Source organism: Delphinapterus leucas, chromosome 7 (genome assembly GCF_059928025.1).
Source record: "Delphinapterus leucas isolate spDelLeu-1000000601 "Yukka" chromosome 7, BTC_Dleu_Yukka2, whole genome shotgun sequence".
NCBI classification, from domain to species: Eukaryota; Metazoa; Chordata; class Mammalia; order Artiodactyla; family Monodontidae; genus Delphinapterus; species Delphinapterus leucas.
Window position 1 is genome coordinate 23,918,702 of NC_143135.1, and position 27,807 is coordinate 23,946,508.

Sequence of the window (27,807 nt, forward strand, 5' to 3'; positions counted from 1 at the left end):
GCATGCAGAGAACCGAGTGGGTACTAAGGAACAATTCAATAAATGTCGCATGACCGTGTGGGCCAGTTTTCCTCTTAGGACCGAATGCCCACCAGCCCCTTTCCTCCGGGCAGACATCATTTCTCAGCACGAGGCACCCAGAACTCTCAACCCACAGAGAAGCCCTGAGGACTACAAGGTCACAGCTGCCCGGTCGCCACCTGGCCCCCCAGGAGGCTGAGCGCGCTCCCTGCCGGCACCCCCTTTCCAAGGGAAAGCAGCTGGCAGGGCGAGGGGCCCTTTTTTACAGGGCACAGGAAATGGTTACTGCCCATAAAAGAGTTTATGTCGCTTATTCCTTAGTGAGTCAGAGTTCACCGAGGTCACCCGGGCTTGTGAGGAAAGAAGATCAGTATTCTCAACCCAGCTTGGGGCTGCAGGGGCAGCGCCCTTAGCGTGGGCACCGAAGGCCCCCCACCTCGGGGCCAGCATGGCGGAAGGCCTTTCACCAAGTCCTACCCGCCTCGGAGGCCCAGCTCTTCAGGTGTAAAATGAGGACATTTGCCCCCCAGCAGCCTTACAGGACTGTTGAAAAGATCAAATGAGATAATGGATAATAAACGTGCCTTGCGAATTGTTTTAAAAAAAAAGCATTATGGGCTTCCCTGGTGGCGCAGTGGCTGAGAGTCCGCCTGCCGATGCAGGGGACACGGCTTCGCGCCCCGGTCCGGGAAGATCCCACATGCCGCGGAGCGGCTGGGCCCGTGGGCCGTGGCCGCTGAGCCTGCGTGTCCGGAGCCTGTGCTCCGCAACGGGAGAGGCCACAACAGTGAGAGGCCCGCCTACCGCAAAAAAAAAAAAAAAAAAAAAAAAAGCATTATTATATTCAACTCACCCACACTCCCATATATGAATATAAACTTTCTATGGTACATGGTGATTACTTTATGGGGTATAAAAAGCAACCCTTTTCATTAAAAAGTAAGGGAATTATTTAATGCTGCTCTTTAAGCTTTCTACTTTACCTTCAGCATAGCTTTTATTAGTTTCTTTCAAAAGAAAAATATATCAAGTTTGGGAGGTAGAGACTTTGGAATCTCTGAGGCCCGGGTTGGAATCCAGGCTCCCCATCTTTCAGCCACGTGACCTTGAGTATGTTACCCTTTCCCAGCTCAATGTCTTCAATGATTTCAAAGGGGAAGTCGGGGAAAGTGGATGTCCTCCAAGCCTAAGGGCTGTTTGGAAGGATAAATAATATCATGGATTTAAAGGTCCCTAGTCCGATGCCAGAACACATGCCCTCATTTAAAATCAGTTTCTTTTCCTTTCTTTAAACATCAGTTCTCAGAGTGTTGCTCTAACACATTTTACTTCTTCCAAGATTGGAAGAAGTAAATTCAGAGCCTAAGTAAGAAGGTTCCACCCTTCGAGCCAAAAGCAAGCTGGGAAAAGGATCTATTTGGCCTCATCTCCAGCTCGAGGGAGAATTCTAGGGTGAAAAGCAGTTTCTCAACCTCAGCTCGACTGGCATCTTGGTCCAGGATGGTTCTTTGTGGCGGAGACGACTTGTGCATTGCAGTATGCTTAGCGGCATCGCTGGCCACTAGATTCTAGCAGCACTCACCCACCACCCCCCTGAAAAATGTCCCCGGAGCCAAATCACCCCCAGTTGTGAACACCAGTCAAATTAGAGCCTGTGGAGGTGACAGCTCAGGCTTTGATCTTGCTGTGTGGTGACCTTGCACTGTTTTCTATCCTTTCTGAGCTGCTATAGCCTCTCCCAGGAAACAGCCATGGCATTAGTATCACCACGTAGGCTTGCTGGAGGACTGACTGAGATAAGGGACTGCGATGTCCCCAGCACAGTGCCTGGTCACGCCGGGTAATTGCCTCCTAGGTAGAAATTTAAGAAAATGCACTGGGTATCAGGCCCACCTTTGTCTATTCCCGCATGGTATGTATTCTGGGAACATAGCATAAATTACTACTTGGGCTATTAAAAACTGCACACCAGAAAAAAGGTAAATCTTAACTGAAACCGAAAGAGTGAAATGCAATGTGGGTGATGCAGCGCTTTTTCCACTTGCATTCTCTTATCCCCCCTTCGTGTATACAAACAATCGGAGGGAACTTTTTGACCCCTGTGATTGTCTTGACTTCCACATTCGCCCCAGACATCACCCTTTGCATGGCAGTTCTAAAACTGACACTTTGGGCGACAGAAGTCTGGAGCCACGCGTGGGACCCAGTCGACTACAGGAGACGGTATCTCATGCCAGCCTTCCAGCCAGGACCTATTCCACCTTAGGCAGCAATTCCCTGGCAAACAATGGGCTACTAAGGTTTGACCAGTCCGAACCCATTTTGGCAGAGAGACGGCACCGTGCTGTGCTGGGGTGGCCAGAGACACTCTTTACTCGCCTACTTTGTTAAGTGGCAGTTCGGAGTTAAACACAAATTCCCACAGAGCCCTAAGATGCTAGGGTCTCAGACCACTGCTGGGCCACCCACGCATAAAGGCGATCTACCACCTCTGTACCCTCCCTGCCAGACCTTCATCAAAGGCTAAATTCCCTTCGAGCACCAGCTTGACCACCACGCACAGGGAGGACCAATGGATCAGGGTGGAGGCCATCAGAGCACTTGGCCTGACCCTAAAGTTTAAGAGTCTCACATTTTAGCTGCTGCTCGGTGGCACAGATGGGAATGCATGAGAAAGAGTCTCACTAACATCTGGGTTGAAAGGACATACTCAAGGTGTGAGGATCTTCAAACCCAGCCGGATGTTGCTGCATTTCTGGAGGGCAGCTCTTACAGTGACTCAGATGGTGAGGCTTGAAATCCTGATTCTGCCCCTTGGCAGGCTGTGTTGACCTTGGGGAAGTACCATCCTCTCTAAAGTCTCAATTTCCCACTATGACAGAAAGTGGGGGAAATGGAGTTGATGTGCGGATTAAATGAGAATGTTTAATGTGTGAGAATATAAAGTTCTCACACATTATCTCATACGTGGCAAGTACCCAGGAAATGTTAGCAGATATCATGGGGTCTGCCCAGGGATCTCTCTCTAAACTGTGCTGGTTGGTTTGGGCGACATTCTTGGGGTCGGGTTAGACCCTTCAGGGGCAGGATGGTGTAATAGTGGGGAGCTCCAGGCTCTGGAGTCAGATGGCCATGGTTCAATCCCTGGCTTTGCCAGTTTACTAATGGGGCAAGCTTGGACAAGTGATTCAACTTCTCTTGAAGGTCTCATTTTCCTCATTGATAGAATGGTATGAAAAGTGTTGATAGATGATATGAAAAGGGCTGTTGAAAGACAAAATGAGATGATACCTGTAGAGTGCTTGGAAAAGCGCTTGACACATATTAAGTACTTGGTAAATTTAAGCTGGTCTTTATAATCATTATTATCATTTCTTTATTGTGCTGTGGCTATTATTTTGTTGAGTCTCCAAGGAGGAAATTGAGGGTTTAATTCACTTCAAGCAAGGCTTCTAACTTCCACCATCTACGTAATATTCAGCAACCCCAGCTGGCTGGCACAATCTAGCCTAGGGCTGGACTCGTGCCTCCCCACTCCCCATCCTGGGCTGCTGGGCAGACGCACCATTAGGCTGAGCCGTGAGTGGCATCTCTCAGCCCCTGCTCACGGAAGCCGTGCTCCCCTGCTCTGGGCATGCATCCTTCCTTCTCCCCTTTGTCCCACCAGGCACACGCTGCCTGAGGCTGCCAGGAACGGTGGAAGGGCACCCCTCTGCAGGCCTTGGGTTACCACCCGGCATTGTGCCCTCACACACCATGGTTGGTTGGCAGGTGCACAGGGGAGCAGCAAATCCAAAGTGGGATCTCCTGGCAGAGAATGGCCAGAGGATCTCTCTATCCTACAGGGTCCCTTAGCACATGAACTGCTCATTTACTGGAAGAAGGGGGTCTGGGATTTGAGCTCATGGGAACAGAAAAATGAGAGGAAGGAGGCACCACTGGGACTTTCACAAGGGACCAGAGTCATGCACTCCAGAACCCACGAGCCTCTGCCCAGTCTCAGGACTCCTACCAAGGCCAAGAACTGCTCCACTGGTCTCTCTTCTTAAACACACAGAGAGAACCTGCCAGCAGAGACAAATGCAGCCCAGCTTGGGCTTGCTTATCTGGAGCAAGGTGTGTCTTTTGCTCTGTGGTGAGGTAACTGAGACCAAGGACAAAATGCTGTAAAAATGAAAAAGAAAAAAATAATAGTAATAATAATAGTAACTATACTATAGTAGCTAGGGTTTATTGAACATTTAAAATGTGCTGGCTCTGTGTTAATAGTTTTAAATACATTGTCTCAGTCAATAGTCACAATTACTCTGTAAGGCATCATGTCATTTAACAGATGGTTTATCCGAGGCTCAGAGAGGTTGGATAACTTGTTCAAGCTCACACAGTTTCGAAAGAATTGAAGCTAGAAGAGAATTCAAACTCCAAGGGTCTAGCAACAAACCCTGGGGACTTTCTGCTGAGAAGGGGGTGATTTGCCAGAGAAGAAAGATGCCTTCAACTCATCCTCACCTCCATCCCCATTCCATACATACTCACAGCATTCTCCCTCTGCCATCTGGGGCCTCACACCTTTACCAGGTTTCTCCAAGATTACAAAATTCTCTGGTTCATTCAATCATGCAGTGTCCCTGATTGAAACCCTTTTCCTTTTTGCCAGAGCAACCCGAAGCCATCACTCTTCTCAATATATTCAAGAGTTCTTTTTAGAATGAAAGGGTAGAAATCTGTCTTCATTCTGTCATACCTACCATATACTCAGGTAGGAATATTTAGGGTATGAAAGCTGGGCCAATTTTACTCTTTTAGCCATTAATTACAGATTTATAGCCCTATATATTTATATACACATACATACACATTTACATGCATATATATACATGAGTATATTTGCACACATATATAATATAAACTCTCCTTTTATGACTCAATAAAGTTATCTTTATTTTATATTTTGGAAATAAACTGGTCCATAATTCTTTGTGCTTCATCTGAATTAGCTCTCAGTCCAGAAAGTAGGGTTTGCTCTTTCTGGGAGGGTAAAGATACACTGGGAGCCACCAGGACCACAGAGCAGACCATAAGCAGGGCTTTGCCTGTATTCCCTGTTCCCAGCCCCAGGGGACTGAGAGTCAAAGCTATGGTCTGCCTTCTTCCCAGCTCCTTGATACATTCAACCACAACATCCCCAAATGGCCTCAGACCTGGCTGCCTTGTGTGGGTATTTTTACTCCTCAGGCCCGAGGAGCAATTAGACATTGTAAATAATTACTTTTGCAATGACAGTAATATCTAAACCATTCTCGGTCCTTAATCAAAGTTACCAGCAGGTGAATTCACAGCATTTGCCTGAAGGATGTTGCAACAGATTACCGACTTCCTGTTTCAATATGACTATCATTTCAAGAGAACTACTCCCAAGGAGGAGAAAAGAAAATTCAAGTACATGTGAAATCTAACTGAATGTAATACAGACAATAATTTGTGTTTTCCAAATGAATTAAAATGTGAATCAAGCTTGGGGAATGTATTTGATCCTCTCAGGATTACATCACAGGTAATTTCATACCCTCATAATGTGTTTTGAAACAGACATTTCATGTTCCCAGGGGCAACATCAGAAGCATTATTCCTGGGCTTTCAAGCGTTTTCATGAGCAATGATGCCATATTGGGAGGCCAAGAGCTGATCCATTATAGATACACTTTACTGACTGTGAACCATTTGGAAATATACACATGAGGCTGATCTTTATCAGTCTTGGTGCCAGATGCAGACAAGACGTAGATACTGACAGTGGACAGGCACCAAAGTTGATCAAAAAACAAGATTACCTTTCATGACCCCAGGAGCCTTTATCAATCTCGTTCAGATATGACAAACTAAGAAAAATAGGGCAAGCCTTGAAGCATAAAAGGTCACAGAGTCTTTTGAGACCTCAAGAGAAACTAGGGTTTTCTCCTCTTCAAAATGCACACCAGGTTTTGCACGTATTTTGTGGGCCCCAGGCCCTCTAAAGACCATCCACTGACCCCTGCAAATCTATGGACACCATGTATCTTTAAAAAAAAACAACAACAACTCTCTTGCTCTCATGTTGGATTGAAATGTAAAGAAAACTTTGCAGTGGAGTTAGGGATGGGAGACAAGTCTACTCCGACCTCTGAGAGAAGGCCTGAGAGATTCTATTCTTGTTCTTACTTGACATGGGTGTTGCCTAGTTTTCCTATGGTGACACCAGGAGGGGCCGCACTGTCCCTCTCCATCGGCACCTAAAGTAGGGATCATGCTGCATCCAGGAGAGTCATTCGGGACCTCTGTTTGGCAATGCAGTGAAGAATTCACCATCCTCCCCACCACCCTGAACCTCAGGATCTCTCTCCCCACTAATCCTCGATCTCTATTCTAAAACCAAATAATCATAAAGTAAAGATCATATAGAAAAAACAAAAACATCCAAAAACAAACAAACAAACAACCAGGCCTACTTTTACAACCCTAGGTCTCCGTAGGTCTTTGGAAAGGTACAGTTACGGGGACTAGAGGATTACGTTTATGGTACTTATTCTCCTACTTGGCTGATGAGGCCGTACACGTGTTTCTCACAGGTTGGTCTATAGGCCACCTGTATCATCATCACCTGAGGAGAAGTTAAATTTGAAGTTTCCTGAGGTCCCGTCCAGACCGTGAATCAGAATCTACATTTTTGAGACCCTCCCTTCAAGAATCCTTAAGCCCTCTCACAGCTGAGAGCTTCTGGCCAAAGATTCATCTACTTGCCTTCCCTCGATTTCCCACAACAAGATAACAAACTCCAGCAGATATCAGCCCTAAAAGAAACATCCATAAACACCAGGAAATCTTTGTAAAGTCAGAGACAATACATTCAATCCGAAGAACTCAAGCTCCAGTTCATCTGCGGAGATTCTATCACTGTATTATTTGCAAACTTGAAATAAAGCTGTTCCTAATGTCCAGTACCACCAAATGGTTCAATGCAACAGTGCTCAACGAACTTACAAGTATGAGTCTCTGAAGGCCAAACAAACAAAGCCAGCATTTGCAGAGGATTTTTGTAATGATAATTTCCATCAAGGGAATCTCATGGCTGGCTGAGTCACCCCTTATCCCAACCCCCACCCCCACCCCACCTCAGCTCTTCCAAAGTTTACTTAACCACTTTGGATTTCAGACCTCATACCGAAGAAAATTAGTATCTTAGCCTTCGGCAGAGAGAAACAATCAAGGAATGTTTGTCCCACAGGTATAAATATTTATCCCCTCCAATTAATATATATTTCTTGACTGTCTACTAGATGCTAGGCACCGTGCTGGGAGCTGGGGGCACAACAGTGAACAAAACACAGAAGCTGCCCTGCTCAATTGGACTATCCAGAGAGGACACCACTTCTGAAAACCACAGTAGCTCTTTCCAAAATCGTCTGACCTCATTCGCCATCTCCTGCTGGGGTTACCATGGAACCAGAGGAGACAGAGCCTGGCAACCTGCTCTGGCATTTGGAAATCACCAAGCTTGGAAAGAACTTCAACTCCATTTAAAAACAGGACTGATGGGCTTCCCTGGTGGCGCAGTGGTTGAGAGTCCACCTGCCGATGCAGGGGACGCGGGTTCGTGCCCCGGTCCGGGAAGATCCCACATGCCGCGGAGCGGCTGGGCCCGTGAGCCATGGCCACTGAGCCTGCGCGTCCGGAGCCTGTGCTCCGCAACGGGAGAGGCCACAACAGTGAGAGGTCCACGTACCGCAAAAATAAATAAATAAATAATAAAAAATAAAAATAGTACTGATTCTCCTCTCTCCAACAACCCCAAGCCCTCACCTTCACAGGAAACCCTCACCAAGACCTGGAGTTGGCAGCCATGAGTTTCACACGAAGCAGCCTCAGCCAAAACCAAGCTCCACTCAGGGCAGAATAAAGCGGTTGGTTGTCTGGATGGCTGAATGTCTCTCCCCGAGACAATGGCGTGTTTATGTGTCGCAGGGTTAGGGGCAGGTTAACATAAAACCCACCGTAAACAGAGCTGTTAATTCCGTTGCTGGCAGGGGCTTCTGTTATCTTCTGAATACCTCCCAGAGGGTATGAGCCCTACCTTTGCATTTGAGTTGGCAGCAGAGTTATTTTTTTGCACCTGTTGCTCTGCTCCAATAACAACGCAGTTAAGCATTGATTTGTTGGAAAATAAACAGAAAAAAGCAAAGAAAGGCATCTGCCCGAACAGCCTGAGCTGGTTTGACAGAGCGTTCATGCCAATTTGTTTTTCCTATAAAAATCAAAGAAAAACCTGCGCTTTCACTTTGGATGCTACCCTCCCACTCCCTCAGAAGAAAAGGTGGTATCGAAGAGGCCAGCCAGAGCTGGCAGGGCCAAGGAGCCAGAAGACACTGTACTTTTCCATCGGCTGGCTCTGTGAGGGCGCTGAGGGGTGTCCAAGATCTGCAGAATGACATGGCCAGCCTCCAGCCAGCCCAGGTTAAGATCCTGAGTCAGATTAACAAGGGCGGAGAAAGGGCTGCTGGGGTATGATCAAAACCCAAACCACACTCTTCCAAATGGTTGACTTCTGCAAGTCAGTATGGTTCAAGTAGTAGGTGTGGCCTATGGGTACCTCCCTAAGCAGAGACTCAGCCTGCTTCTCCCAAAGACTTCATCTAGCCCTGGGCAGCAAGCATAGTTCAAACTCCAGGTCCCTGGACCATAGCTTTCCCAGTGGGGAAGGGAGGTTAGCCATACCTACCTCCAAGGCAAGATGTGTAGACTCGCTCGCGTCCCGCCAAGCGACTTGATGTGTCACGTCCCCAGTGGAAAGGACCTAAGATGTTCACAGTGTGGTGCCTGCATTAATTCAAGCGTCATCGTGCTCTCACTTCTCAACAGTTCGTCAATATCACATGAGGAGCTCAAGCCAAAAAGGGCCACAAAGAGCCAAACAAATCACTCAGATGGAGATCATGACAATACTAATTAAGCAGTGGCATCATCACCCACCCTTTAACGCACATGTCAGGAGAAGCCTCTTAATATCTCTTTTTAAGCCTTGAGCAGAAAGCCTAGGACATGGGCCAGGCTCACTGTTCCGCGAGATGACCACTTCCCCTCAGCTTTCTCTCGGCTGTTGGGCCTTCATTATCACCAGACTACTGGCTTAATGGGGGAGTCACAGCAGTGGCGGAAGGCCTCGGAAATGCCGCTTCTTGAGGAGCGTTACGAACAAGGTGTTCCGACAGAAGAGGGATATGCCTGGCTGAGCATTCCCAAGCATTCTTGTCATGAGCAGGGCAGGGAGTGGAGCGCCTTGGAACCAAACTGGGCAGCCAGAAAAATAAAAGATTTAACAACACCCTCAGTTGACTGAAAAATAAATAAGACCAAGGACGCAAGAATGCGGGAAGGGTGGAGGGAGGTAAGAGGTGGGAACCGCAGCCAGGCAGGGGTTGGGATGGACTGGGACAATGGATTTGACCATGTTGAGATTCAAGTGTCTTCCCAGAGAAAGACTAAGATGACCCAGCCAAGGAAAGATCAACAGCCACCAATTTAGAATCTCACAGACTGTATAATTACAAAACAACAGACAAAATTGTGACGAGGATGACAGTTCATATTTATTGAGTGTTAATGATGTGCCAGGAATTGAGCTAGGCTTTACAGGAATTTCCTCACTCGATCCTTGCAATAGCCTCAAATGTTGGTACTAATATTAGCCCCACTTTACAGGTAAGGAGGCACAGAGAAGTTAAGCAACTTACCCAAAGACACAGAGCTAGTAAATGGACTGGATATATTATAATAAATGTATTGGAGTGTGGCAGGAAAGTGCAATACAACTCTTGTAGCTTTGAAAATGGATCCTTGTATTTCCAAAGACAAGGAAGATGTCTCTTTAGGATCGCTTACTTTTATTTTTGAAGTTGAGATCCCTTAAGTACAGATCCTTTAATTTTTTCCCTAAATGTGAACAAGAGGCATACTAAGGATCCTTGTGCCCTAATATGAAAGTTCTCTTAGTGTCCATCGGTGTGGATGCTACAGAAGCACCAGTTCGCCGCCACGCAAATCCATTTGTCAAAACTTCAGCCTGGCTTCCTGTTGAAAGGCCCAGACTGACTCAGGAGTTGGGCTTGGCTGCTTGAAGCCACCTCAGACTTATTAGCCATGATAAAAGAGCAATAATAATAACAAGGAAACAAACTGTTGAAAAATTAAGGGAAATTTATGCCTCCTTTGGAAAAGCATCTGACGACTGAGCTGTCACTCAGAGGCCGTGATGTCAGACCTGCTGTGTTGTGGACGTCACACCCACAAGGGGAGGACTGTGAATGTGTCACTCTGAGAGCCTGCATTCCATCACTCAGAGAAGAACTCTAGGGAAGTCCACCCCGTCCTCCAACAGGCGCATGACCCTGCAGCAGTTTGTAAAAACGTAGCCATAAAACACAGACAGAACTTCATTAGACTCGTTCCAGTATCATCTCTGCAACTTAAGAAACAAATAATATCTGAATTTTCTCACAAATTAGAGGATCTCCTCTTTAGAAGAAGTAGGGTTTTCTCTTCGTACAGGCAATCATTAAACGACAATAGACAAGGAAGCCGCGTTCCTTTTTAGTGCCATCCTACAAGAACGATAGACTCTCAGCAACCCAAGTCTCATTTTTCCTTCCAAGACACACTTTGCTCCGCGTCTCCTAGCTCACTGGCCTGTGGATTAAGCCCTCTGGAAAATAACAAATGAAAATACTCCTCAACAGGGCAAGCAACTGCCTATCAGAAATGTTTTCTAAGGAGTCAAATCCCTTCCAGTCGATTATTCATCCCTCCCATTGCTTCAGTGGACACCTTTGACACTCAAACAAAATGACCCAACTCACCAACTCAAAACACCCAAGGTCAGCTAGATGGTCACGATGAGAATGAGTAGGGGCTCTCCCAGCAACTTCCCGGCTTGCTGGCTTCCCAGCATCAGAAGCTGTCACAAGTTTGAATGATTTCATCACATCCAGAGGGAGGCCCAGCTACGTAATATGCAGGGCTTGGTGCAAGGGAAAATTTGGAACCCCTTGTTCCAAATGTATTAAGAATTTCAAGACAGCCACAACAGAGCATTAAGCTAAGCACAGGTGCTTCCTAAGTGTTGGACCCTGTGTGACTGCATTTGCTCTATCCCACTGACACTGGCCCTGTCCCTGGGGTCAGTCCCAACTTTTGCCTTCACCTGTACCCTTGCTCTATCATCATGGAAGGCAGGGGGAGTCTTTGCTGTCTAAAGCTTTTCTGTCTAAAGCTCCTAAAGTAGTTAGGAGAATTAAATGAAATACAACATTGAACATGTCTGTAACAGCACCTGGCTTACAGCAGGCCCTCAACAAATGTTAGCTGGTATTATTATTGTTGTTGTTATTATTATTATTTTCATTATGCCAAGGTCCCTCGACAACTCCAAAGCTACCCATAGGCAAGAATGATGGGTGGGAAGAAAATACAGCCCATTTCGACAGAGACCATCTATTAGCTACTGCTGTTCAGAAGTCATTTCATTAGCTCTGTGTGAGAGAGTGCTATAAATTAGGCATTCTTAGCCTTCTCTTTATACCATGGACCCATTTTACGCAGTCTGCTGAGGCTTATAGACCCCTTCTCAAAAAAATGCTTTTAAAATGACAAAGTAAAATAATAAAATTAGAAAGGAAGTTTATCTTGAAATACAATTATCAAAATACTTTAAAAATAAATGTGTGATATCATAATAACATATGGGCTTCTTTATTAGTACATTAAACAAGAATATCTAGTGCAGGTCCAATAACTTCCGTAATACCAAAGAAGTGATGAATAGTGATATTTTGAGACATCTGTAACAATTATAACATGATATGAAAGTATCTGTAATTTCTCTTGGTGCCAATCAGTTACAGCTATTGCTACTGGGGAGTTTTGCTTACATTCATATTGAAATTGAATTGAATTCACACTGAATGTTGAATTTTAGTTAGATTACTGAAAATAAACATGTAATTTTTTTCCCACATCCAAGTTCACAAGCCCTCTGATTTCTCCCCATGGACACTAAGAGATCTTTGGATCCCAGGTTAGGAACCCTTGCCGTTTTACAGCAAGGACTGCTTGTTCAATTCAAATAGCCTCTTGAGACCACTTTCACATGGCCAGAAGCCTCTGCTGAACAATTTACAGGAGGCAGACCCTATAGTGCCTTGGCAAAATAAGTAGGAATTTTTTTTTTTTTTTGCGGTACGCGGGCCCCTCTCTGTTGTGGCCTCTCCCGTTGCGGAGCACAGGCTCCGGACGCGCAGGCTCAGCGGCCACGGCTCACGGGCCCAGCCGCTCCATGGCATGTGGGATCTTCCCGGACCGGGGCACGAACCCGTGTCCCCTGCATCGGCAGGCGGACTCTCAACCACTGCGCCACCAGGGAAGTCCAGGAATTTTTTTAAAGCCTCTAGAATACCCATAGTAAGTAATGCCTTAGCTGCAGTGGCCAGTAGGTATCTGGAGACACTCAAGAATTTAAGGGTGGGCTTCCCTTGTGGCACAGTGGTTGGGAGTCCGCCTGCCGATGCAGGGGACACGGGTTCGCGCCCCGGTCCGGGAAGATCCCACATGCCACTGAGCGGCTGGGCCCGTGAGCCGTGGTCGCTGAGCCTGCGCGTCCGGAGCCTGTGCTCCGCAGCGAGAGAGGCCACAACAGTGTGAGGCCCGCGTACCGCAAAAAAAAAAAAAAGAATTTAAGGGTTGAGCAACATATATAAAGTTGCAGTTAACCATGTGAACTGCTGGGAGGGAGATCAGTTTCTCCTGGAGGCCCCTACATGCCAGGCATCAAGACGGGATACAAACGTGCTATGTACCTACCCCAGGTCTTCCTTGGAACTGCCATGGGTGGTGGTTTGCAGCCAGTTCAACCCAAGGCTCCATTTGGAGTTCTCGGCTTCACATGGCTCATCCCATCTCCCTGCTGCCCACCTTCCCCACTGAAAACCCCATTGCAGTTCCTTCCCAAGGTCACAGTGCAGAACCAACATCGATCACTTTGAAAAACAAAATTCCAGAATTGTTATCAGCCACTCCTACTCAACAGCGCCTCACTGAAAACACGCATGTTGAGCACCGGCCCTCCAACTCCGCGCCACAAATTACGAATTGTTTCCTCACAAGCATTTGTCCAGGTGCTTTCAGAATCTTTGTCTAATTTAATCCTTACAACAGCCTATGCAGATGTTATTAACCCTATTTTCCAGACAAGGAACTTATATTCTTGAGCTTACATAATTCACCCAAAGTCACTCAGCTACTCGGTAGCAGAGTCGAAGGTGAACCCAGGTATCCTGACTCTAACCTCCGTGTTCTTTCTACCACATTCCAGCTGCTTCCAGGCAACAAAAACTCAGAGCCCCCTGCTCCTTCAGATACATAAGCAGCCAAAGTCCACTCTTCACCAACGCTCCTCAGTCCACAGCCTCTGGCCAATGGAGTTAAGACAAGTGAAAGGTAAGCTAGGTGCTCTGATTTTCTCAGTGGACATAATTGAGACAGAGGCTGAATTTGGGCCAAATCTAAAGTGCTTTGCAGGGGCTTCCCTGGTGGTGCAGTGGTTGAGAATCCGCTTGCCAGTGAAGGGGACACGGGTTCGATCCCTGGTCCGGGGAGATCCCACATGCCGCGGAGCAACTAAGCCCGTGCGCCACAACTACTGAGCCTGTGCTCTAGAGCCTGCGAGCCACGACTACTGAGCCCATGTGCCACCACTACTGAGCCTGTGCTCTAGAGCTCATACTCCACAACTACTGAGCGCATGTGCCACAACTACTGAAGCCAGCGCGCCTAGAGCCCGTGCTCCACAATGAGAGAAGCCACCGCCATGAGAAGCCCATGCACCGCAACGAAGAGAAACTAGGGCTTTCTCTAGTTTCTCACCACAACTAGAGAAAGCCTGCATGCAGCAACGAAGACCCAACACAGCCAAAAATAAATAAATTTTAAAATTTATTTTAAAAAATAATAAAGTCTGTTGCAAAGAAAACATCTTATCAGTAGTCACCCTGGAGACAAGGCTGAAATAATCTTCACCTTTCAGACCCCACTTACCTCATCCAATAGGATATACCATTAGCCCTACTGAGGGAATTTTTTAAAGGTTCCTAAGAGGGACCCCCCAAAAAATCTCTATGAGACAGTCATATGCTCCAAGCTCCACTGTCATACACAAAAGTAGAAGAACTTCTTCATATTCCAAAAAAGACTCAATAGACTTTTGTTTTTGTTTTTTTGCGGTACGCGGGCCTCTCAGTGTTGTGGCCTCTCCCGTTGCGGAGCACAGGCTCTGGACGCGCAGGCTCAGTGGCCATGGCTCACGGGCCCAGCCGCTCCGCGGCATGTGGGATCTTCCCGGACCGGGGCACGAACCCGTGTCCCCTGCATCGGCAGGCGGACTCTCAACCACTGCGCCACCAGGGAAGCCCAACTCAATAGACTTTTGGAAGAAGTCTGCATCAGGCAAAGAAAGGGCTGGCAGGCAGACTAACATTTCTCAGAACCACAATTGGACCCATAAAGATCTAGCCCCTAAGATTGTTTATGTGGTGTCTATAATATAGAGTGAGGAGGATGTGACAGAATAGGAATTTTTGAATTCAACACAATTACAACCACATCAAAGAAACTGTACATCTAGACAAGGTCCTACGAAAGTAAAAATAGTTACTTTAATAGTGGGGTTCAAGAGGTGGTCTAATAGTCCAATAATCAAAATATTGTAGGAAGCATTTTGGCTCCTTTTGATTTGGGGCTTGGTTTCCCTCAGAAAGCAGTTTGGAATGCACCTCTACTGGCCACATTTTAAATAAATAGGCAGATACCCTTAATAACAACGAAGATGCTCCTGAGAAAGGACGGGAAGGAGGCTCTAAGGGCCGGGGTGGGGGGGAAGATTGGAAGAGAAGAGGTAATGTGAATCCAATGAACCAGAACAAGGGGCTCAGCCCCATAAAACAAACCAAAGACAGAGTGTGCTTAGGTGCTAGTGAAATCCATTTTCAAAGAAGTATTTTACAAGGTATCTCTTTTAAAACAAGGCCAATTAAAACCCTGGTAGCCTCTTTAAATGTGCCATCCTCCTTTACCCTATTGCAAGCTTTGGTTGCTCCAGGTTCAGGCTGAGGGCCTCTGGGAAGACCAGGCTCTCCAGGTGGGCTGCCCAGTGGCTTGGCCAGCCTCGTTCCCCTTCTGATGACCCCCTGGGTCTTCCTCTCGGAGAAGTGAGTCCATGTCCATCCAATCTACCCAATAATTCATGGACAGTCAGATGAACTGAGCAGCCTCCACGGGGTCCTGAGCGTTCACTTTTCAGCCGGCTGCTTTCGTGTTTTACAGAAGACAGCATTAGAGTACCTACCCATGGACACCAGTGGCTCCCGGTGGTCACAAAGCAGTCAGCTGCATCCACTTCTACACTGGCACCAACTTCAGATAAATGAGGCAATTGATAAAGATGGGATGTTGCCATGGGAACAGCTCAAGCACCCCTAGTAAAGGTACCTAGTCTTTAGTACCTCCACCAGGTACATCCCTTGGCCAAAATTCTGAAGACCCCAAGGAAGCCACTTAAGGGCTCCTACTGGTCTTCTTTCCTGTCTCATCCTTAGGAAGGCATCTCCCACCCCATTCTCAGCTTTCACAGACTCGAGCTAAACCTGCTGACCTCTAGGCATAGCTAGTTTCCCTGGGTCATCAGATTCCGAGGGCCGAAGTGGACCTTACGGATGATCGGGTTCAAACTCCTTTGTCCAAATGAGGAAACAAAAGCCCAGAGAGGTGGAGTGTACTGCTCTGGGAGCACAGCTTTGCTGGGACTACAAAACCAGGTCTCCTGACTGCCAGTCGCCTGACTGTCCTGCACCCTGCCTTGCCCACACCATGCTCCAATCACTCAAAAACGTGAGTCTGGAATTCTTCAAGGAAGATTCTTAAAGAAATATCTTTTTTTTCCCCCTCTGAAGTCCAATAAATTTTTTATCAAATAACTCTGAGGGATCCATGGAAATTTCTACTCCAGCACATCTCAGCTTCCCGACATCAAAACCACTCAGCTTGAACATATGTCCCATCCTAACATTAGCTGCTGTGGGAAGCCATCCTCCCCCACTGCACTCTTTGTTTCCTGCACAACTTAATAGTCTGGGCTTTAAAACCCCGTCCGATTTAAATAAACGTAATAGTCACATATGTCTAATAGGAGCACAATTGCAGCTCCTCAAAACGAATCCGATGATTTAAAATCCTATTATGAAAAATTAGATAAGAAAATATTAAATAAAGTTTATTATCTTCCCTGTCTCTTCAGTTATTCAGCAATAGATTTAAGAGAACTCCAGCACCATACGGCTGCCTCCCTGCCTCTGTCTTCAGGTGACAACCCCCAGCTCAGACAGAGCCGGTGTGGCTCACCCAGGCTGACAGCCCCACACGGTCAGTTACCCAGTAACAAAGCCAGGATTAGAAGCGTGGTCTCAAACACCAAGGCTACATGGAGCCCAATCCTCCCGACGGGCCCCTCCCACAACAGAAATGATTGTCACTTAAATTCTACTGGAGAGGGACCCTAACGAGAGAAATAGGCTGAAACGGCAGAAAAAGGTATCACCGAAAATCAGCTTCCGACTTTATATTTGATTCCTTAAAACCGTGGCGTTGCTTCTCGGGTGTGTTAGCAATTTCTACCACGGCGTTCTTGGTATCCACCCTACCCCATCTCCCAGAGGTCTTTGAAAAGCCCATCTGTTCAAAAGGACTTAAGGAGGACTCCAACTGGAGGAAAGGGGGGAAAGATTGCGTCACTTTTTAACGATTTGTATAAACCTCTATGGCTGGGCTTGATGCTTTAACATTAAACAGGGTTCCTACACTGAGTTTTCAAAAAGCAAAGAACACAGCCCAGTGCTAACTCTAATTTGGAGGTGGAGGTATAGGCGGGGATGAGGAAAAGTAAAACGTTACAGGATTCCAGAAAGCTAAATTCTACTTCCTGGAAATGAACTTTGACCCAAAGCACTCACTTTCCGGCCTAGGACCTGACATGAGTTCCTTCCAGTTTCTGATTAGCTAACTGAGTGCAGTTGAGTAAATACCTTAACCTCTCACTTTCCGTTTTGTCTCAGCCTTTGAAGTTGTCAAAAAGGTAATGAAAGAAGATCTGCATAAAGTTGGTAAATTAATGGGAGCATAAAGGTGGAATCATGAGTGTGAATGTAGGGCTTCTCAGAGGTCCAGAAAGGCCCAAGGCATTTCCATTTGGGGGAGCTCACAGTATATTTAAAAAATGGGGAAAAAAATCAAAAGGGGGTTGTTTGAATTTAACAAATAGATGCTTTTTAACACAAAAGAACAAATATAATTGAATTTGAGATCTTTCATACATATGAGGCCTGGATCAAAGGCATCACCCTACCCACAACCACCCTAAAAAGGTCTCGACTAACGCCGCCATCTTGAACAGTAACACAAGAGAACTTACAGCACGGTTGTTCCCTCAAAGTTACTTTCTTCTACAATGCCTCTGGGGCTTCCCTGGTGGCGCAGTGGTTAAGAATCCCCTGCCGATGCAGGAGACACGGGTTCGTGCCCCGGTCCAGGAAGACCCCACATGCCGCGGAGCGGTTGGGCCCGTGTGTCATGAACGCTGAGCCTGTGCGTCCGGAGCCTGTGCTCCGCAACGGGAGGGGCCACAACAGTGAGAGGCCCGCGTACCGCAAAATAAATAAATAAATAAATAAATAAATAAAATGCCCCTGTAAAATGGTTTGGAAACATGGAGGATTGTCTCCGTTATATTTATTATTTTTTCAAGTGTGATCACACACTTCCAAATGACCCTCATTCCATGTTCCCACTGTTTTTTAAAATCTATCCATATAAGCCATGAGTGATGGTGTGGGAATAATGTGATCCTACCCGACTTCAGATTATAAGATGGAATTGATGAGTTATTTCATAGTCTCAGAATTCTAGGTCTCAAAAAGAGGATAAATGGAGCCTTCTGCCAACTCCAAATGCAGCTATTAAAGTCATTCTTTTCCTTTTTAAGAATGAAAGATTATTCACTGTTATAGAGCTCCATAAAGTCATTCTTAAAATCTCTTAACAGCCTTTCCTGGTAGCATCTCTTACCCCTGAAGTTCTGCCCAATAACACAACTTCATCTCTCCTGTTGGAAATCAACTCTTCCCTTGACCTCAGTGGAATTGGCGCATGGCCACTCTTGATCCCCAACTCTGCGTTTATGCAGTGAAAGGCTCTATCTAAACACATCCTCACAGCCATGCCTATAGAACCAACTCCTGAATTAGACCTTCCACTGAAAAGTTCTCAAGTCCAAACACTCACTCACTTTATCCCTGTTACTAAGGTCAGTGCAGATAACCAGCAAGACACCTGTGAACTTAGACTCACAGAAGCTTATGCTTTATCATAACAAGACACATGCTCCCACAATCCTAGGAGTATCCTAAATCTTGGCAAAGACGGATGCTGAAAAAGTCAATTTCCTGACTCGGCGTTGTCATTTACCAGCAAGAAGATTAACTCCCCACTGTTTCCAGTTCTATCCACACGTAGGCCAGTTCTTCTCCAACGTGTCCAAACAAAATCAAAAGAACCCCTGTCTTAGAAGGCATTTGGGGCTGCTGACTCACATCTGGCTGTCTGGTCATAGTATCCCATCATGGAACAAACAAAGGGTTAGTTTGTCCCCACGTGAAATGACAAAACTCTTTGCCAAAATTGTTTTTGTTTTTTTGTTTTCTGGACAGAGATGTGCAGCTCTCCCCAATACCCTTCCCTACCTGGGCTGCCTGACCATTTTTTCCAATGTGGGTGCATACACACACCCTTGCCTGTTTCCAGCCATTTTCAAACACCAGAATATACTGAAGATAATCTGCCTTTCTCTACAACTAATGTAATGAGTCAGAAAAACTACCAACAGAAGACATCTCTAGAAAGTGAGAACATGTGCCCTGAGCCCCAGTAGCTATTCAGCCAACCAGTTCTTCACTGAGAAGAACCTATCCCCAGCTTTCAGAATTTCAGAATTCAATCCAGGGAAATGGCTTTGTCACAGAAAGAGAGGGAAACCAGGCGGCTTTTAAATTCACAGTGATCAAAGACCAGACTCCATGCAGGGAGTTCATAGATAACAGCCAAAGTCACCCTGCTGCCCTCCAAAATAAAATCCTAAGACAACCCGGTGAGGAAAGCACAGCTGAGGTGAGATTCGCTTCCTGCCAGCTGCCTCCGGGAGTCTGGTTTATTTTCACCTGTCTGATTCAAGGCAGGTTTCTCTTTTCACTCAGGTGTTTGAATTCCAGATTCAAAAGAAGGTTTAAAAGTAAGGACTTACCTCATTTACCTAAAGATTCTGGGTGGGAAATCCAATAGCTGTAGTGAATGGAGGGAAGGTAGCAAGCAGCCCTCACGCCAGCTCCTACAGGGAACCAGGAGTGTTATCACGTCTGAGCTCTCATCAGAGTGAAGATCAATGCACATGACAATAATTTTAAATCATTTTGTAGGATGTTAAGCAATAAGCCACCAACCGGGAATTCCCTAAGTCACTTCCCCCTCTTCTGATTGGCTGCTGGGCCCTTTAAAAAAATAAAATAAAGGATTACAAACATTTGCTCATTTGCATTTGGCCAACTCACACGTTAGTGTTCAAACAAAACAGGTCTAACCAGGTTATGCCTGTGTCTCGAGAACAGAGACAACCTGTTAATGGATGAGGAATTGATTTGGTGGTGACTGTTCTTTCTAACTTAGAGGCTGTTTCAGGTGAAAAGCACCAGGCTTGCTCCCCAAAGATACCAGCAGGAACGGAGAATGTAAGAGCAAAGTGAGCAGAAGCTCAAACCTGGAGGAGATGATGGTACAGGGGATTCGGGGGTGCTCTTAAACCTCTGTCTCATGTACTAATTTGTATTCAGTCCACTCTGCTTTGACATCAAGATCTTTGCCCTGGCCACACAGGTACCAGGTTCTTAAGGGACTCCTGGCCAGGTAGCGGGAACATAGGTTCTATCTCCAGGCACCATGATTTACTCCTTGACAGTGACCCTTGGCAATTTCAGTGGACTTTGAAAAGCCTATCTCCCCTGGCCCCAGGTAAGAGCTTTGGAAAATTTGAAGGGAGGGTCCTGGAAGGGAGAGTCTACCCTGAGTTGTTCAGGTAGAAGAGTCAGCTCTCAACAACTCGAGGGCTGACTATCTGGTTGGTGGATTATCCAGATTCTTTACTTCCTCTTGACACTTCCATGGTCTTTTTTACTATATATCAACCCTCCCTACAGGTGCTAGAGGGGGAAAGGCCAGGATGCTGTAACTGGAAATACAACAACACACTTTGGGCAAGAAGAAGATGGAATCTGGGGCAGGATCCACGGATTCAAATGCCCATGCTATCCCCATCCCTCTGGGCCAAGGGCCTGCTTCACTGGGTCACAAATGCCCTTCCACCAATACAGATGAGTGTCGGCTCCTGGCAAGGAAAAATACCCTCCCCTAACCATGAACTTTCTCTCTTGGGTCTCCTTGGACTCTGGCCTGGCATGAGCTAAGTGTCTAGGCAGATTTCTTTAACTCATCAGGCCTCCCCTCTGTGGGAGGGGAAAGGGAATTTGAGTTTTGGCAAAGAGACAAAGATTTTGTGATCAAAACCAAGAAGTTCCTTGTGTAAAAAAGGAAAGTCTGTATATGGGCAACAACTGAATAGAGCAAAAAGTAAGCAGTTGTCCTATTAAGGTGGAGTGGTGAGTGGACGGTAGCCCTCCTTTCTTGCTGGTTTTCCTAGTGTGGGCACCCACCATGTTGGCTGAGGTTTGGGAAAGTGTAAAAGACTCGGTGGGAGGGCAGGGGTGGGTTTGGGAGGGTCTTGGAACTCAGGCAGGTCTTGAAGGTTTTGAAGGTTTGGGGAGTGCAATTTAGAGAGGCTCTAAAAAGCCCCTCTGCCTCCTTGGCCTTCACTAAACATTCCCACCATTCTGTGTATCTTCAACCTGGGCGTTTCCCAAAGGCCTTGTTAAAATGCAAATGTCCGATAAATACAGTAAATGTCATTATTGCCTATTATCACATTAGCCCCAATTAGTCTATGAGTTCCAGATCTGAGAGCAGGGCCCTGAGGGAACGGACTGGTGATGTTTTGCTTAAAAGATGAATCAGGAGCCACCTGAACTACCAACCCCACCCACTGCAGGGGGTGTGTGTGTGCACAGGAGTCTGTGTGTGTATGCGGGCGTGTGTGTGTGTGTGTGTGTGTGTGTGTGTGTGTGTTGGGGGGAGGGGTGTCCAGGTGTTTTGAGTGCCAGTGTAACTCCAGGAAGCAAACTTGGCCTTCTTTACAATTTTGCCTGAGATTAACCTGAAACAGGGACTTCCCTTGTGGTCCAGCAGTTAAGACTCCATGCTCCCAATGAAGGGGACCTGGGTTCGATCCCTGGTCAGGGAACTAGATCCCACATGCATGCCGCAGCTAAGAGTCCGCATGCAACAACTAAAGACCCTGCATAACACACGAAGACCCCACGTGCCACAACTAAAAGATTCCTGCATGCCGCAACATAGATCCCGCAACTAAGACTTGGTACAGCCAAATAAATATTTTTTTTAAAAACAAACAAAAAACCTGAGAGAGCAGCGGGGTAGGTGGGAGGTAGGGGGTGTGTGGTCAAGTGGTGGTAAACCTCAAAAGCAACTCCAAAAGTGGTGTGACTCTCCGGTTTGGTCCCAACCACCTTTAATTGCAGGCTTTTTCATTTCTAGGTGAAGAGTTTCAGTTACATATCTATTTCTTCATCCACTCTTACCCTGCCCATTTTCCATCAGAGGACTGCTCCATTAAGGCACTCCTGAGAAGAGTCTTTTGAGGATGGTAGTGGTGAAAGAGGATGAAAAGACGTCACCTCATATTCACAAGCCACTTTAGTTGTGGAGTCTTTATGTATATATACAAAGTACCTACTAATGTGTCTAGTCCTTAGTGGGTTCTTATCAAGTATTGGTTATTTTCTCTACTTGGGACTTAGTTGAACCTCCCAGAAGAAAAACAAAAACAAAAACATCTTCCTCCCCGATCCAAAAAAAAAAAAAGCCTAGATTTTTAGGCATGTTACACCCATAGAGAAATTTCTTCAGAGTATGAGGTCTCTTACCCTATAATTAACTTCAACAAGACAGCACTTACATCAAATTAGATAGATGGATGGTTAGATAGATAGACAGATAGAGGGATCAATGGATTTCACATCCATAGAGAAATTCCTTCAAAGTATGAGGCCTTTTACTCTATGGTAAAAGAGATAGCACTTACATCAAATTAGATTGATGGATAGATAGATGATAGATAGATAGATAGATACATGATGGAATGGATGGAAGTCCTGATTTATAACTGAAAACGCTAAAAGTTGGATTTGATGCTGAAGCCTTCAACTGCAAGAGCCTCAAATATATCAAGCATGTCTTTCATGGATAAGTTTAAAAGTGTAACCACAAAACCATCAAACACACCAGAGCCTTTATATAAACACATTGTTAGTTTCTTGAAAGTCATAACCTTCTCAAGGAGGAATCAGGCAAGAGTCTCGTTATCACGTCAGAGCTGCAGCCCCATCATCGATTCTGTTTGTTCTGTGCTCCGAGGATCTCCTGTAGACTGATAACGACAAAGGGAAGCAACAGAGTGATAAGACAAAGCTGACTGCCTGGGTTTTAAGGATGGGAGGACTTAAGAGAGGCAAAGCAGCTTGCCCTCAGGTCAAGATTAAGATAATACTGAGATAAATGGAATCAACTCTGCAAACCCAGTTACTCTGCATAGAAACCTTCCTGATTTCAAGGCCCTATCACTGTCTCAGACCTGTGCAAAGACACAGAGGCTTTGAGTCAAGCTGCATTGCTGGTTCACACAGAGGAAAGGGGGCAGAGCAAACCAGGCCAGGGTGTGGGCAGTGGCCTGGGGACCCTGAGTTCAGTTGAATTGTCTGCTAGGAGATCCACATTCCTACATCAAAGACAAGACGAAGAATCTCCCTGAGCCAAGTATCAAGCCCTAAGGGGTCGAGTCTTAATACCAACACAGGCTGTGGCTACAAGGTTAACGAGAGCGGTGCGCTTGCTTTGCAAAAAGAGGATGCTGGCTTACTTTACACAGCACCTTTTAACTAGAGGCCCTATATTTATTTTTGAAAGCAAGAGTGTGTTTATATCTGTTTCTGTCTATCATCCGCTCTTGATGACATGGACTTACCTCCCAGGCAGAATGTAACAACTATTTAGTGGGAGCCACACAAGAATATTACTCTAGAACTAACAGGAACAAGAAACTCTGGTGGGGGGAGGGGAGTGACATAGAGCATTATAATCAGTTACCTTGGCTAGAGTCAAATAAGGTGCCACGATTAATGAATATCATCTTGCCTCATACCCTACTCCCTTCTAAAAGCTACGCTTCCAAAATCTTTACATTTTGGCTTAGATTCGATTCCCAGGGGTCTACAAATCCTCTGAGGAGAAATTTCCTGGGCTCTGAAGGTAGCACCTGAGCTCCATTTGGGAGGTCTGACAGCTGTCCTAACAGATATGCAAGGCACCTTTTGACCATGTCTTTTGCCATCACATCTGTGCCTACACGCTGAGAATATTCTCTGCCCGTGGCACGTACCACACACCTGCTGAAGTGGGGACAACCTTGGTGCTGGAGTGGGAAAGGGTGGCTCACCATTTCTGGAAAAAAGTGATCCATCGCATACATGCTTGCGTGCACACACACACAGCTACCCCTCGGGCACCTGGCTGCGCCACCGATCTTACCTAGGCACCAACGGTAAATGTTATGAACTCCCCCTTCATATTTTAATTATTCTCAAGATACCTCCATTCTTGACTTACTTAACTCACCCCTGACCTGTTCCTTCTGCTTCACCCATATCTCATTACTTTCTTTCTGGCCTTATCTTGCCTCACAAACAGCTTCTTGAATCAAACTGCTCTGAGAGCCTAGACAGCATTTCCATCAGGGCGTTCAGGAAAGTTTATTTCTCCATCTCAGAGCAGGGGGAAAGACGAGGCAAAAGTTGGCCACTTCCAGACCATCTCCTTGCAGCCTATATTTTCTTCTCTTTTGTGTGGGGAAGAGCTTCTTAACAATTATAGGGGCTGTATTTACGTATTATTTTGGCGTTAGAACTTTTTCCACTATCGTGGAACCCCCAAATATAAAACAGAATAAAGAGATGCTTCTGCAGATGGATTGGAGGTGACGCATCTGCAGCCTCCCCTGATCAGTCACCCTTCCCTTCCCCCACAGGCACTCAGCCTTCTCTGACCCCTGCATCCTTGCTCTAAGCCAGTGGAGCTTAATACAACTCAGGGGCTCCTGCCTATACCTGCCAAATTGGCACCTCCAAAGGTGGGTGACAGCAGAGACAATAATCAATTTTGCATTCATCACCATCTATCTTTATTTTGTGGGCTCCCATATTATTCCACCAATGATAAACCAGAAGCCTACTGTCCAAGAGGATATTTTAATGGGACTGATCTTGGGTGAAAGTCTCAGTGCCTCATCTCTTTCACCCAGGGACCATGAGAGACAGCAAACTCTCAGACCCAAGTAGAAAATGTGTAAAATCACGATCTAAATGTCTAATTATTGGGGAGAACCTGTGGTGTTGCAAGATGAGGGGTGCTAAGAACTTATTCCCTCACCCTCAAAAAAAACCCTCAGCTTTCTCAGCAGCCACTGTTATTGTGGAAAGGACAGAGATTTTGGAGCCAGACAGACCGGGACAATCTTATCACATTTACTTACATTTTAGCTCTCAGTTTCCCCATCTCTTTATTGGGGATATAGACACTCTCAGTGAGCTGTTTGAGGATTTAAATGGAAATGTACAAAGCCTCAGCCAAGTGCCTGGCATTTGGTGAGCTCTTGGGAAATGCTTACTCTCTTCTCTAAGTATGGGGCTTGAATCTCAAGTGATCCCCTTAGCAACACATGAAGTTACATATGGGTGATCAGAGCACTAATTCTCCACGTTTCAAAGGACAAAGTAGGAGAAGAGGGTGGTGCTGGACAAGTTATAGGAAAATGGAAGCGTAATAATGACTCTTCACTTTTATTCATTTGTAACAATATCCCAGTCACTAGCCTAAGAGTTTAACTTGCATCACCTCATTTAATCCTCACAAAACTCTATGAGAAAAGGTCTTATTACTCTTCTTACTTTGCAGATAAGGAAACTGAGCCTCGTAAGCCTGATAAGTAACTTGGCCAAGGCCACACAGTAAAGCAAGTTGCTGGAGCTCAGGCCCAGCCAGTGTCATTCCAAAACAAGATCTCAACCACAACCCTCTTCAAAAAAGAGAAGCTTAACAGTGTGTTGAAATTTGGATTATAATATCTTATAGGGACAGGGAAAACCAAGCTCAGTTCTGGAAGGCAATTGGACACGTGAATGTTTCTTGGAAGAGTGAGATTGTAAACGTGAAATGAAAAAAATATGAAACAGGCAAACAGGTCTGGACCTTCTAGGGTAGTCTTCACCCCCTGCCCTTCAATACCAAATATGTAAAAAGCCAAACGCTCAGAATAAGAATTGAGGGGAAACCCACTGGAAAATGTTGTGACTTGGTCTCGCCTGGGAAGTCATGAGTCTCTCTTGACACAAAGGTCACCCTGCCACTCACCAGGCCTAATAGCACTAGGCAGGCTAAGTCCCATAGCATCTAGATCCAGAAATGGCAACCTAGAATGAAGAGCTGGAGTGACGATCAGGGCATTACATATGGGAATTTAAGAAAACAAAAGGTCATGAAGAACCTAGGGGTAAGACAGGAACAAAGACACAGACCTACTAGAGAATGGACTTGAGGATATGGGGAGGGGGAAGGGTGAGCTGTGACAAAGCGAGAGAGAGGCATGGACATATATACACTACCAAACGTAAGGTAGATAGCTAGTGGGAAGCAGCCGCATAGCACAGGGAGATCAGCTTGGTGCTTTGTGACCGCCTGGAGGGGTGGGATAGGGAGGGTGGGAGGGAGACGCAAGAGGGAAGACATATGGGAACATATGTATATATATAACTGATTCATTTTGTTGTAAAGCAGAAACTAACACACCATTGTAAAGCAATTATACTCCAATAAAGATGTTAAAAAAAATTTTTTTTAAAAAGGCATTACATATGAAGATTGAGGGCAGTAGTTGAAACTCGTTGGGGGCAGGGTCTCGTCAGTTTGCAATCCCACTCTTCATAAGCAATTGAGAGTCTCAAGAAAGTGTAAAATACTAATCACCAGATTCTGCTCCTAAATGCCTTCCAGATAGAAATTAGGAATTCTGGACCTGCTCATGCCTCTGGAAAGAATGCATCTAGAAACCTCCTGGAAATGATATCCGAGAGTTGACAAGCACGTCCACTGGAACTATGTAAAAAAATTCATTGCATAAATAAATTATTCATTCAGTGCATTCAAAACGTATGCACCTGCACTTCGGTGGAATGTCAAGAAAGAAGCCCTTGGAATTATTTCTGAATAATTCCTGATTTAGGGGAACTCCAGATGAAATCTCCCCACATGTATCATGGTGTGTCTATGATTTTTCTCCCCTTTCTCTCCCCCATCCCCATTCTTAGCAACCACATGTGAGTTCAGGGTTTGGAATTAGTCAACCTGTCTTCCTGGACAAGGACAGTATACCAAATACCTATTTTGAGACCTGGTTTCTCTTATGAAAGTGCCCCAGGAAAGTTTTATGAGAATCCTGATTTAAGGTTGGAGGTTAATAGCTCTGAAATTCTGAGAACCAAAAGATACTGTGTAGGTGGGTGCACAGTCAAACTGAAATAAGGAAGTCCTCTGTAAACTGAACCCAAAATCTGCACAGTCAGTTCATCTGAAAACTTCTCTCGGGAGGACAGCCCCAAGTGAAAGGGACCAGCCACAGTCTACCCACTCCTTACAGTGGAAAACGTGGAGGCCCTCAAGCTCTGTGCTGCTGGAAAGAATGGGAAATGGAGGGCAAGGGGCAGAGTCACCTGACAAGGCGAGCCTGCGGGAAGGGCACGGTCAGCTTGCCTTGGACGTTCTCCATCAACACCAAAGTCCGACGTTGAGGGACATTTTCCCATCAGCACCAAAAGACTTCAAGGTCTGCCCAAGGTTTATCATCCTCAAATTCACCAGTTTGTGGTTCTCCAGGAATTGCCAGACCCACTAGAGCAGAAAACCTCAGGGAGTCCAACCTTAGCTCTCACAATTGTGTGTGGTTATGGTGGAGGGGGCACACCCTTGGCAGATTTCTGGTTTTTGCTAATTCATTTTCTTTTCAGCTTGGCAGGTCACTTTAACTTGGACGCTGAATGCACAGCTAGGAAAAAGAGGCTTGTTAGGGGATGGGTCAATGCTCTGTGAGCTTGAGCCTTGGCTGGGGTAACATTCTTTGAACAACCAGGTAAGATGAGCCTAGGAAGACACAGCACTATGCCACCATGGACACGATCGCTGGGCATCCACACCCACCATGGGTCACCGCGCAGCCCACATCCTGACCCCCAGCGGACCACTCGTTGCTCTAACTGCAACCCCTCTCCATTCCTCAGAGCTGTTGGCAGCAAGCACTAGACAGTGGGGCAGAGTTGCTGGGGAAGAGGGTAAACTGAGACCAAGAAGGAAACAGATGGAGAGAGAGCAGTTCCT

At 46.0% G+C, this 27,807-nt stretch overlaps 1 protein-coding gene across 6 annotated transcripts in view; it reads right to left on the reverse strand.

Moving 5' to 3' along the window:
- The window catches only part of EHF (ETS homologous factor), a 43,143-nt gene extending 23,537 nt beyond the window's left edge, over nucleotides 1-19,606 (reverse strand). For 2 of the 6 annotated variants that reach the window (XM_089914942.1, XM_030762646.2), the window contains exon 1: nucleotides 19,448-19,605. Coding sequence is in view for 1 of the 6 variants with exons in the window: in XM_089914944.1 (XP_089771070.1) it covers nucleotides 18,639-18,758 (120 nt within the window). In the remaining 5 variants the exon portion in view is untranslated. The other 4 variants (XM_089914941.1, XM_089914940.1, XM_089914943.1 and 1 more) reach the window with 4 other exon arrangements.
- Between the last annotated feature and the right edge of the window lie 8,201 nt (nucleotides 19,607-27,807).